At 49.0% G+C, this 13,133-nt stretch overlaps 1 protein-coding gene across 4 annotated transcripts in view; it reads left to right on the top strand.

Moving 5' to 3' along the window:
• Positions 1 to 1,471: 1,471 nt before the first annotated feature.
• Positions 1,472 to 13,133, top strand: part of BDH1 (3-hydroxybutyrate dehydrogenase 1) — a 54,636-nt gene continuing 42,974 nt past the window's right edge. The window contains exon 1 of one of the 4 annotated variants that reach the window (XM_045287583.1): positions 1,472 to 1,537. Coding sequence is in view for 1 of the 4 variants with exons in the window: in XM_045287582.1 (XP_045143517.1) it covers positions 11,041 to 11,053 (13 nt within the window). In the remaining 3 variants the exon portion in view is untranslated. Of the gene's footprint in view, positions 1,538 to 9,650; positions 9,705 to 9,920; positions 9,964 to 10,903; positions 11,054 to 13,133 lie in introns of those variants that run through there. The other 3 variants (XM_004712278.2, XM_045287585.1, XM_045287582.1) reach the window with 3 other exon arrangements.

Below are 13,133 nucleotides of genomic sequence, written 5' to 3'. Positions count from 1 at the left end.
GGGCCCATGGGCACCCCTGTCTGTCGGTCACGGTCCCCCAGCCACAGCTTTCCCCAAACAGTAGCTGCTCCTCCAGGCCCAGTTTTCCTTCTGGTCCTCTTTAACTGGGGGCTGTGTGCTGGAGACCTTCCTCCTGGAGCCCATCCCTTTGTCCTACTCCTTCCCCCAGGAGCAGGGTGCCCTGTGCTTCTGCTCCTCTCCTCTTCATCTGCTTTAGGTGGTTACTGGTTAACGCGAAATTTCTGTTTACTTTTGCTGGCTCCCTTGTGGAGAAAGCTAGTCTGATGAATGGCTCTCATTCTCGATTTCGTTCATTCAGTCCAACCCACCTAGTACAGGCTGCAGCCCCCGGCTCCCCGAGGAGTCGAGTGCGGCGCTGCCTTTACTGCAGGCAGAAGGGCTCCCCTCGAGGGGTGCCCAGTGCCCGGTGAGAGGAGATGCCATCAGTTGCTTGAGTCTGGCATTCATTTGTTCAAATAATTACCTTTGCTACTAGAAAGTGTAGCTCCACCGACTAAACTCCTTGGGAAATTTAAGGAAAAGTTAGGTGGAGTTTCATGATTGAAAAGAAAGAGTCGCAGGGGTAAGGGGGAACCCATCACAAGGTTGGATATATTCATCCCCAAGGGGATGAATAACAGAAATTTGGGTGAAGAGAGACAATGGACAATGTAAAATATGAAATAATAACAGTATGTAATTGATCAAGGACTCACGAGGATGGGAAGGTGGGGGAGAGGGGTAAAAAGAACTAAAAGGAACTTATAGCTAGGACTCAAATAGAAAATGTTTTGGAAATGATGATGGCAACATATGTACAACTATGCTTGATATAAATGATGTATGGAATGTCGTAAGAGCCCCCAATAAAATGATTGGGGGGAAAAAAGTCTCAAAGGCCCAAAGCACTTGTCCTGGCAAATGTCGTGCCTCCTGTGCTAATTCTATGTCATTCAATGGGTGTGGCTCTGGCCCCACTTTCTCGCAGGTGGCCCTGGCCCAAACCCTTGACCATCTTGAAACCGCTCGCTGTTCCTGATTCTGGCCCATGCCCGGGGCACTTCTGTTCAGGCCGACTTGCAGGCACATGTGTGCCCATGCACACCGGGTTCAAGATAGCGTTAACCAGAGCTGGGCCTTTGACATAATTTTTGGGGGTGTGTCCCAAGCAGAGACATCTAGCCTTGACATCTATGCTTGTTAGACAGCCAAACTCACAGACATTTTAAGCTTAAAACAAACAGTTATGAAACTGAACTTTGCCTCTTCAATGGGAAACACAAGAACCAAATACATAGTATTTTATCATTGGCTGGCTTCTCCTGTCACATGAGTGTGAGAATTTCTCTTCCCAGCTAAAGGCAGGCATGGAGATAGTACAATAAGCCCTATGGTGTCTCGTGGGGTGCCTATGACACCCCACACCCCGTTGACTGAGCACTGAGAGGCTTCCCAGTGTTTCTGACTTGCTTTCACCTGAAGAAGATCCTGTGAGCCGATAGCGCCAAGGGAGCTTGGTTACATTCCGCTGTCTGAGGTGAGAAAGGCCGAAGGAGAGGGTTCTCAGGAGAAGGAACTCTTCATGCCTGCTGAGGAGAGGACTGTGGGAGGCGAGACTAAACCTTTAGATGGGCAGCAGCTACGCGACTCACTTCCCTTTTGAAATAGCAAGCTCTGTTCCCGGTAATAAGCAGGAACTAAAAGCAATATGTACCCGGAAAAAATGAACAGAACAAGGACATGATGATACCCTTATATTATATTAACAACAATTTATTTATATTATATAATATATATTATTATATAATCAATTATTTATATTATATATAATCATTTTATTGGGGGCTCTTTCAGCTCTTATAACATTCCCTACATCAATTGTATCAAGCATAGTTGTACATATGTTGCCATCATCCTTTTCTAAACATTTACTTTCTACTTGAGCACTTGGGATCAACTCCTCTTTTTCCCTCCCTCCTCACCCCTTGATAAATGATAAATTATTATTGTTTTCATATCTTACACAGACAGCTGTATCCCTTCACCCATGTTTCTGTTGTTCATCCCCCTGGGAGGTGGGGTGTTATGGATCGATCATTGTGATCGGTTCCCCCTCCCCTCCTCCCCACACCTTCCCCCTGCCCTCCTGGTATCACTACTCTCATTTCTGTTCCTGAGGGGTTTATCTGACCTGGATTCCATGTGTCGTGAGTTCTTATCTGTACCAGTGCACATGCTCCAGTTTAGCCAGAACTGAAAGGCAGGACTGAGGTCATGATAGTGGGGGGTAAGGAAACCTCAAAGAACCACAGGAATATTGTGTGTTTCTTCAGTGCTATAATTTTCCCTGGTTGACTCATCCATTCCATGTGACCCTTTTGTGAGGGGATGTCCTATTGTCTACAGATGGGTTTGGGTCTCTGCACCAACCCCCCTTGTTCTCAACAATATGTTTTTGTTTTGTTTTGAGTCTTCTGATCCCATTGACACCTCATGATCACACAGCCTGGTGGGGTTCCTTTAAAGGGGCTTGTTGCTTCTCTGCTAGATGGCCACTCCAAGACTTTAAGACTCCAGACACTATATCTTTTGATAGCTGGGCATCATCAGCTTTCTTCACCACATTTGCTTATGCATCCATTTTGTCTTCAGCTATTGTGTAGGGAAGTTGAGCATCACAGAATGCCAGGTTGTTAGAACAAAGTGTTGTTGCATTGAAGGAGGGCTTTGCAGAGACCCAAAGTTCATCCCCTTCCTCAATGTATTGTTGTCATATAAATGTATGTACATAGGCCAATACCTCTATTTCTGTGAATTAATATATTTACGTAAGTGCACACCTATGTTTACACCTCTATCCATAGCTTTGTTTCCTAGATACTTCCTGTTTCCTTTTACCTTCCTCCTGCCCCACTATCATATTTGCCTTTCTTCTGCCTCTTAGTAATTCTTCTCATCTAGATGCTGTTGCTCCAACACCACTGGGATCTCTTCATCTTCCTCGTTGTTGATTTTAATTCCCTAGTTTTTTTCCTGTCTATGGTGTTGTTTGCTCACTGCTCCTTTCCCCTGCCTCTTCCCCAAAGTCCCTCTGGAACCTATGGTCCTGTTGCTTTCTCTTTGTATAGGTAAGCAAAAAAAAAAAAAAAATACACCCAATAACAGACAAAACAAAAAGAAAACAAAAGATTGAATAAAAAGAGAAAAAAACAAAAGAAAAACTAGCACACACAAACAAGCAAAAACACCGATAAAGCATACATATGGAAATAGCTCTAGGTGCATATATTTATAGGTCTAATATTAAGGTAGCAGATGGACATTGGGCCTCAATTCAAATACTCCTTCAATGCAAGACCACTTTGTTCTATTAACCTGGCATTTTATGATGCTCACTTTCCAACACGATCGCTGAAGACAAAGCAGGTGCATAAGCAAATGTAGTGAAGAAAGCTAATGGTGCCCGGCTATCTAAAGATATAGCCCCTGGGGTCTTAAAGGCTTGAAGATAAACAAGTGGCCATCTATCTCAGAAGCAACAAAGCCCATATGAAAGAAGCACACCAGCCTGTGTGATCATGAGGTGTCGATAGGATCAGGTATCAAAGAACAAAAAATCATATCATTGTGAATGAGGGGGAGTGCAGAGTGGAGGCCCAAAGCACATCTGTAGGCAACTGGACATCCCCTTACAGAAGAGTTGTGGGGAGGAGACTAGCCGGTCAGGATGCAGTATAACAACGATGAAACATACAACTTTCCTCTAGTTCTTTAATGCTTCCTCCACCCTCACAACCCCCCACCAACACGCTACCATGATCCCAATTCTACCTTACAAATCCGGCTAGATCAGAGGATGTACACTGGTACAGATAAGAGCTGGAAACACAGGGAATCCAGGACAGATAAGCTCCTCAGGACCAATAATGACAGTAGTGATACCAGGAGGGTAAGGGTAAGGTGGGGGAGAAAGAGGAATCGATCACAAGGATCTACATATAACCCCCTCCCTGGGGACAGACAATAGAAAAGTGGGTGAAGGGAGACATCGGACAGTTTAAGATATGAAAAAATAGTAATTTATAAATTATCAAGGGTTCCTGAGAGAGGGAGGGTAGGGGAGAGGGGGGAAAAATGAGGAGCTGATACCAAGGGCTCAAGTAGAAAGAAAATGTTTTGAGAATGATGATGGCAAAAAACAAATGTGCTTGACACAATGGATGGATGGATGGTGATGAGCTGTACAAGCCCCCAATAAAATGATTTATTTTAAAGAAAAGAAAAAGCATACATAATTCCAAGTCTGTCCACTGTGGGATACAGAAAGGTTTTTCCCCAGGTTGTTCCCCAAATATATGCCAAACCTAAGACGTGACACTGCTTGCATCACTTGGTAAATGACTGTACACTTGGAGGTCAACGAAAGCTGCTTAGAGCTTATCTCCCTGAGGGCATCAGCCATCTAGGGCAATCAGACCCTATCGTCTGTCCCACCATAAGTGGGGCTCATTCCCTGCTGATAAGGATAGTGGATTATTTCTCTGAAGGAGAGCCCAGAGACAAGGTCAAGGCAACTCAAGGAAGACCAAAGTTAGGCTGCCATCTTAAATCTAGGATCCGCCCATCTTGTCACATGTGGACCACTAGTCCATCCCATTCCTATTACGTGTACACCCCTAGATCATCCCCCTCCCATTGCTGTACTATCTATGGTTCAACCCCTTCCTGTTATGATGTAATCAGGGGGGCTTGCATGCCCCCTAAGTGTATATAAGCTTTGAGTAGAAATTTACTAGTTCTCTTCTTCTCTCTTCTCCCACCTCTACGTGGACCACTAAAAGGGGCTGAGGTGAGCATGCTACCACAAAATGTGTCTGATTCCTTTATTTTACTCCCTCTCCTCTCCCTCCTATTCTCTATGACTTTACTATAATCTTTATATGTTATCGCACAATTGCACCTATGGACTCTGCAGTTATCAGAGGCTGGTTTACTCTGACAGTCCACTAACCTCTATGACTATCTCCCCACCAGTCAGTCCTGGGGATTTCCAGACTTCCTGAAGTCTATTTTGGGGGCTCCTCCATGGTTTTGTTGTTGCTCTCATTGCTGATCTGTTAATGAGCCAATATTTTAAAAACGGTTTATAACAACATATTAACTATTGTTTGGAAATTTGTGAACTGGGGATAATCTTAGGTTACTTGTAGGGGGGCTGCAAAGGATAGGTGAAATAATGCAAACAAGACATTCAGCACAGTGTGTGGCACATAGCACTCATGACTAAAGTGTATTCTGAAAGGCAGGCTTCCCCTGTCTGGTTCATCATTGCATTCCAAGAGCACAGCACAATGCCCAGGAAAGGATAAGGAGTCGTGGATGAGAGTTAAATGAGTAAAGGCAGGTGCTTTATGGATTGCTGTAGCTTGGGGTGGAGGAAGCACAGACACAGCTATTTTTAATTTTCCACAGCCGTTTTACTACTTCCGTCTTCAAAAATCCTAATTACCTCCAAATAACGTGGTTTATATTTTCAAACTAGCATGCCCTCCCCCCCCACACACCACTAGTCCCTCTTCTCCCTTTAGGGTCCAACCCCTTCTGCCAATTGTTCCTTTGATGCTGGGAAGAGGTTGGGCCTCTGGGTTTCTTTCACCTTCAGAATTCAGTATTTTGGCCTCTGCAGAATCCACTGTCAGAGGCTCTTTGTACTATTCTAAATTCTGAGAGCCCTACTTTTGTCTTAGAAGCAGCACAGTATAATCTTGGATTTTTTTTTCTTTTTCTCTCACTGTCAATTACTCAGAAAAGCTACTTACCACTTGGACAATTCTGCAGATTTCTAGCAAAAATGAAAAACCAAAATAAGTAAATAAAAGAAAAAAAATCCACTACATCCAAACAAACAGAAGACTTGTGGGCTTTGGAGTAGAAGTTGATGGTATTGTTCTGTCCTCCTGCCCCTCCCCAACCCCACAGGACCCACTACAAAGGTCATGGTACATCTGGGCTCTTCGGAGGCAAAACACAACAAAAAACAAACTCGCTGCCATCACCTATACCAACTCATAGTGATCCTATAGGACAGGACTTGTACAGGCCCCTGTACATTTCTGAGACTGTAAGTCTTCATGGGATTGGAAAGGCCCGTCTTTCTCACAAGGAGCTAGTAGCCCCCAACTGGTAACCAGTACACCACCAGGGGTAAGGGCAGAATTTAACCTGCACTTGGCATTCAGCACTTAAGCCTACAGGCAGCGAAGAGCAGGGACATTCAGAGATAGAGTAGGGCAGGGGACAGGCTGTGTCCAGAAAGAGGACCAGCCCAAGTGGGGTTCCAGAAGCCTGTGAGAGAGGAGGCAGTTAGGAGCAGGTGCATAGTTAAGAGCAAAAGTCCTGATGCTTCATTTTGCCTGAGAATCTTCCAGGACTCTTGTAAAAAGCCTGTTCTGAAGCCCTGCTAAAACACACAGTACAATTCTATGTCCCTCTCTGAGAAGTATCAGGGGACTTCTGATTCATTTCACTGTACACGTCTCATTCCTGCTTTGAAGGCAGGAATGAAATGCTGTTTTACTCCTAAACTAAAGGTAATTGGGATCTTTAAAGACGGAAGTAGTAAAACAACCATGGGAAATAAAAAAAATAGCTGTCCCTCCACTTTCCCCCAACCCACTCCAAGCTACAGCAATCCAGAAAGCTCCTTCCTTCACTAATTTACACTTAGAATGTCCCAAACCAAAACCAAAACCCAACCTCACCATTGATGCTGGCTCATAGCGCCCTCACAAGACAGGATAGAAACTGCACCCGTGGGTTTCTGAGACTGTTACTTGGGAGTGTAAAGCCCCATCTTTCTCCCAAGGAGCAGCTGGTGGTTTCAAACTGCTCACTTGAGGCTAGCAGCCTGATGCATAACCAGTGTGCCACCAGGGCTCCTGATGGTTCCCCAGGTGTTGCAATTTCTCTGCTAAGCCTAGCACTCACCTGGTACTGAAACAAAGTGAGATGTACTTGGTGCGGAGGGGTCTAGGCTAAGACCTAGTATCCAAACAGAAAGGAGCTGCATTGGTTTGGGCAAGGGACAGACTGTGTTGGAAATGACCTGTCTCTGTTTCATGTGTTTAGTCCCTGGCCACCTGAGTTTCTCTAGTTCCAAATTTAGGAGTTGGGACTTAGGAGGAGCAAGGTTTAAGGTGCGGCTGAGACTGACCGTTGGATTCTCACCTGGGCTCAACCATTCAACTAGCCCTTTCTTCTGAGGGTTTCTGGTAATCTTTCGGAGCTTATTAGTGATGTCCTAGAAGGAAGGGCAACTGGGAAATCACAGGAGCGAACCCTCCAATAAAGGAGCCCTGGTGGTGTAGTGGTTGAGTAGGGCTGCTAACTGCAAGGTCAGCAGTTCAAAACCACCAGCCTGAGCCTCAGGAGAAAGACAAAACCTTCTGCTCCTGTGAAGTTACTGCCTCACAAGCCCACAGGCAAAGTTCTACCCTGCTCTATAGGGTTGCCATGAGTTGAAATTGATTCCTTGGCAATGAGCTTGGGCTTTTTTTTTTTTACCCTCAAAGGAATGAAAATAAGCAAAACCCTCCTAGTCAGGAGGTTTGGAAAGAGTCTGGCTGGGGAATGCGGCCTGAAGGTGGTCTGACAGGCCTTCTTTGGGGTTAGCCATTGACTTAGCCTGAGTTCCCCGCAAGAGGAACTGAGCAAGAACTTGAGTTGCTCTTTTGAAAGTTCCAAGAGTAGGAGTGGAGGGCTGGGCAGGCTCAGAGAAGGAAAGAGAAGGTCTTCCAAGTGTGCACTGAGCTGAGTGAGTGAGAGTCGCCGCCGTGGCTCGTGGCCCCCAAGATATGAGTGGTCTGACAGCTACGTAATGACGCAATCATCTCTGTGAAGCCATCTGAATTGGTCAGTCTGTAAAGGCGTGAAGTCACAGCCCTGCCCTGATGTAAAGGGAGTTTCCTGGGGTGGCCTGAAGCTCCTGTTATCTTACAAGAGGCAAAAGGAGAGACAAGTGGCCAGAGAAGAGGGGCCTCAGTATCACCAAAGAAGAACCAGGGGTAGAGTGCATCTTTCAGACCTGGACTCCCTATGCTGGCAACCTTATAGACCCAGGAGATTGAGACAAGGGTCTGATGGAGTCTTCCTCTGGAGCTGGCACTCTGGATTTGGACTCTTGGCTTCTGAATCTGAGAGGTTATGTTTGTTTATTAAAGCAGCCAGCCAATGGTGGTACTTTTTTTTTTAATAGCATCACTTGATGGTAACTATTCTGGGAGCTGTATAAAATGCTCCTCAAAGTGTCCACCAGAAAAATGAAAAATTTTCCCATCAGCGGCTATCTGGCTTTTTCCAAAAACTGCCCTGTGAGTTGTACATTCCTTTGCACTGCCGGGTCTATGCCGGGACAGGCAATAAGTTCCTGCAGGGGTCAGATGCTGCCTGGTCACAGAATCTCAGACGAAGGAAGATGACAGGTGTAGCTGAGGCAAAGAGGTGACCAGTTTACATCTACGAGCAGCTAGTTGTCAACGAAAACCTGGAGTTAAACGGTCGGGAGGGCAGATGTGAGGCCAGTCTCAACCAGCCGCTGTTAGAATCTCAAACAGGTCAAATGTTTCCGTGTCTTCCACAAATAGAATTGTGTTTCCATCTCATTATGAGTCCAAAGTCAGGAACGACGAATTCTTCCTTAATTTATTGTTTGCTTTGCCAGCAATGAATAACCCTCTAGGTGTAACCTGGTGACTCAGCATAGTGATTCATTGTCATGCCGTCCCATGGCGTCTTTTCTGAAGTACAGCACCGCAGCAAGGACTTGAGTGTGACTGAAGTGGGTACCCTCCCTTCCTGATTTTCCTGCTCTTCAAGACTCGTCCCTCACAGACACCGAAAAGACACAGTGCCAGAGCTGAGGACCCAGCCGCAACCGTCCCGAAGCTCCTGGCGCGGAGCTGACAAGTTTATTTTATTTACTTTTCAAGCTCCGCCGGACACTTACTGCCCTCTCCTTCTTACCTAATTTGCCTTACACTTGGCTCTGCCACCCATTCCCCGCGAGGTTTCCATTCTCTCCGTCGTCTGTTTCTTCTCCTGAAACCATTGGCCTCTGTCGTCCTATTCTTCAAACTCCGGAGAGTTAGGATGTCCAACTAGCCTTAAAAGACTTTTCTGGACAAAGAAGAAAAGAAACCCCTCTAAAATCTTTCATTTTCTCAAAAACAAAATCTAACGGAAGACCACCCCCCGAGGAGCTCAACGGTGGCAATCACACAGGACTAGGAAGGAGGCTCCCCTCCTCCTCCTCACTTCCTGGAGCACCTTCTCCTCCCCGCCCGCAGCCTGCGGGCCCAGGACCTGGGTCGGTAGAGACCGGAGCCCGGACCGACGGGGCAGTTCCGAGGTGGCGCCTAGTGCTTCCGGGGACCCCTTCTGCGAAGGACCCCTCCTTCGAAGGCGGCCCAGCCCCGGGCGCCAGGGCAGGAGAGGAAGCACGAGCGCTCTCTCCGCCCCGGCGCCGGGCGCCGGCTCCGCCCCGCGCCTAGCCAAGGTGTCTGCGCATCCCTGAGCACCGGCCGCAGCAGCCGCGTGGGAACCCGCACCGGGGCCTCGGCAGAGCGGCGCGCGCGCGCTGTCTCCAGGCCAGGAGCCGCTCCCGTCCGGGCGAGAGACCCAGGCCCGCGGCCCCGCCTCCGGTTTAGGTAAGAGGAGGGGGCGCAGCTCGGTCGTGGCGGACGTGGCGGCGCTCAGCGCGGTTTGGTGCGGCTCCGCGGTAGGGGAGGAGGGTATCGCCGCCGCGGCCGCCGAGCCGGGAGAGACCGAGGGCAGATGGACGCCTTTCTCGCCCAGGCTCGTCTCCCCTCCCGGCGATGCTCGCCCGCCATCCTCCCGGCCCCTCGGGAGCCAGGCCTGGTGTTTCCTGTTCGGGATAATGGGCTTGGCAGGAGGAGGCCCCTAAAGGTAGAACACGCGGTTCTCAGGTGGGAAACCTCCCGGCCCTCCTGCCGCGGCGTTTTACTGAAGGGGACTCAAGCCCCGCGGAGGGAGGGAAGGCACCGGCCCAAGGTCACGCGGTAATCGGAGGTCGTGCCAACATGAAAGCCAGGCGTCCTTCTCGACCGCATCCCCCCCATCCTGCTGGGCCCTCCTCGGGGCCTTGGAGGCACCCTTTCTGCCGCTGCGCTCTGGGGCAGGATGCTGGACGCTCAGACCCTTGGTCCAGCTGCGTGCGCACCCGGCGGCTGCGCAGGGCTCGGACGGACCGCGGGGCCGGGGGGGAAAGGGGACAGAAGAGGGTGGACGCGCCGCAGGGACAGCCTGGGGATGCTGGGCTGGTGGCGGGTGCGGGCCCAGAAAGACCAGGGCCTCTGCTGCGGGCCGGTGAGCCGACAGTGGGGCTTTGTGTGGGCGACGCCGCCTCAGCCAGTAGGAGCGCGGGCTGGGCCGAGCCTCCTCCGCTCCGCGCCCTCCCGACGGCGGGATGGAGCTGCTGCTCTATGATTGACTGCGCCGCCGGCTGGGCGGGGCCGGGCCAGGCGAGCAGTGGGCAAGGCGCCTGCGCATCCCGGGCGTCGGCGTGCTCTGCCTGCACGCCGGAGCTTGCCCGACGTTGAGTCGACCTGGGCCCGGCGGTGGGGCCAGACCCTTCGCACACCTCGGGGCGCGTCGTGCCCGCGGCCGCCTCGGGGCGGTGCCGGGCGAGTGGTGGGCTTGGCGGTGCGCAGGGCGTGGGTTCTGCGCTTTTGCTGCCAGCCCTCCCTCAAGGCCTGCCCTTGGTCAGCTGATGCAGTTACGGTCTAGCTCCCCGTCACCGCTTTGAGAGGTTGCAGGGCCACGCATTTAATTACCAGAGCTGCTGCCCGCATCCTCTGTGACGCAACAAATGCCCTTCTTTCCGGCGGGACGCGTCTACCTGGCGGGCGAGATGAGACTGACCTTTGAATTTTGTGTAGCTTTTGCATTCCCTCAATACGCATTTATAGAGCGGCTGCTTCCTGTCGGGCACCGGAGCACGCATTTTGGAAGAGCCTGAAGTGAATGATTTCAACACGTAGGTTCTTGTCTTTTGGGGCGCTCACAGCCGAGATGGCTGTGAATATTTAGGAATACCTTTACTACCACCTCTCTGACCCAAGTGCTATTGTAGAGGCTCAAATGGAATGTGCGAAATGCAAATCTGACTGAGAGATTGGTTTTTGACCTCGGGGACTTGGAAAGACATCTTGGTGGAGGTGTTATTTGAGCAGGTGGGGCTTGTCAGGTGTGGAACACAGATTTGGTGTAGCATGAGCACAGCACTGAGAATAAGAGTGTAATAAATGGCAGAAGAGCAGATAAGCAAAATACTGCTGGAGGTAGGATTCGGAGGGGCCAGGTGAGGATCAGGATGCTCCTGTGTGTGCTCGTTTTGAACGGGTATTTTCAAGGGCAGTGGGGTGTTTTTGTTTGTTTTTTAAACAGAATGGCTTCTTAATCTGTCTGCTGGACTGTCACTATTTACATCTTGAAAAGTCTTCCTTCTCTCCCACTCCCTTTGTGCCCACCCCCACCCCCAATTTAATCAGTGGGTAAATTGTGGTGTCCTCTACCTCCCAAACAAAGCCGGAATCTGAGCACCTCATCACCTCCATAGCTTCCACCTGCACTGGCAACCTTTTGACACCTCTCCCACACCAAAGCCAACCTAACCCACCGGAGCCATTGTCCAGTTGAGTAGAGCAGAGAACTGCCCCATAAGGCTTCCCAAGGCAGGGATTTTTTTTTCCAGGCACATTTGTACATATTTTGCCATCCTCAAAACATTTTCTTTCTACTTGAGCCCTTGGCATCAGCTCATTTTTTCCGCCCTCTCCCACCCTCCCTCCCCCATTCATGAATACTTGATAATTTATTTTAAATTTTTTTTTGTGTCTTACACTGTGATCCTTGTGGAAACCACCTGCCACATCTTTCTCCCTCAGAGTACTTGGTGGGTTCAGACCACTGACCTCTCAATCTGCTGCAGCTGAATGCTTAACTCCTGTGCTACCAGGGCTCCTTTATACATGCAGGGAGCACTTTTGCACATTCCACAGGAGTTGTGCAGTACAGAAAGAGTCCTGGAGTTCTAGCGGGTCCTGCGCTGGACTATAAGATCAGCAGTTCGATCCCACTAACCGCTCTTTGGGAAGAAGTCTGCTCCCATAAAGTCTCAGAAACCCAAGGTCTTGTCTACTCTTGACTTACAGAGTTGCTATGAGTCAAAATCCACTCGGTGGCAGTGAGTTTGGTTTGATGCAGCCCATAGCCTGCAACCTGTTTTATGGTCCTTGATTGCTACGTCACTTCCAGCTTGGTCTCTCTGCTTCTGCCCAATTCCTACCCGGAGAGTTATCTTTTGGTAGTGTAAGTCTGATTCTCTGCTCAAAGGCAATTCTCTGCTCAAAGCTCGATTCATTTGTAGGGCGCTATTCTAGGTATAGGATCCCTGGTGGCATGGTGGTTGTGCTTTGGGCTGCTAACCGTAAGGCCCACAGTTTGAAACCACCAGCAGCTCTGAGGGAGAACAACAGGGCTTTCTACTTCCATAGAGTTACAGCCTTAGAAACTCATAGTAGCAGTTCTACCCAGTCCTGTAGGGTCACTATGAGTTGTCATGGACTCAGTGGCAAGGGGTATGTTCTAGGTATAAGATACCCTGGTGGCTCTGTAGGTTAAACATTGATCTGTTAATCACAGGTCAGTGGTTCAAACCCACTAGCTTGTCTGCAGGAGAAACATGCGCTGGCTGCTCCCCTAAAGCTTTACAGTCTCTGAAAACCTATGTAGGGTCACTATGAGTCAGAATTGATTTGATAGCAGTGGGTTTGGGAAAGGGGATCCTAGGTATAAGGAGCTCTGATGGCCCCATGGGTAACTTCAAGGCCTGCTGTTCAAACCCCCCAGCCACTCCTTGGGAGAAAGATGAGGCTCTTGTAAAGATTTAGTCTTGGAAAGCCTGAATAGGGTCACCGTGGGTCAGATGGTGTGTTTGATTTAGGTATTACGGATATAGCAGTGAACGAAAAAGACAAAAATCCTTGTTCTCAAAAGTTTTCATTTTACTGGTACTGAGAAGTAACTACAATGTGTAGAAAGTTATAATGTGATTA

Source organism: Echinops telfairi, unplaced genomic scaffold, assembly GCF_000313985.2.
Source record: "Echinops telfairi isolate 266 unplaced genomic scaffold, ASM31398v2 ScPeMD7_17;HRSCAF=63, whole genome shotgun sequence".
Classification (NCBI taxonomy): domain Eukaryota; kingdom Metazoa; phylum Chordata; class Mammalia; order Afrosoricida; family Tenrecidae; genus Echinops; species Echinops telfairi.
Note: the sequence above shows the minus strand (reverse complement) of the source record. Positions and strands in the feature narration are given on the sequence as shown.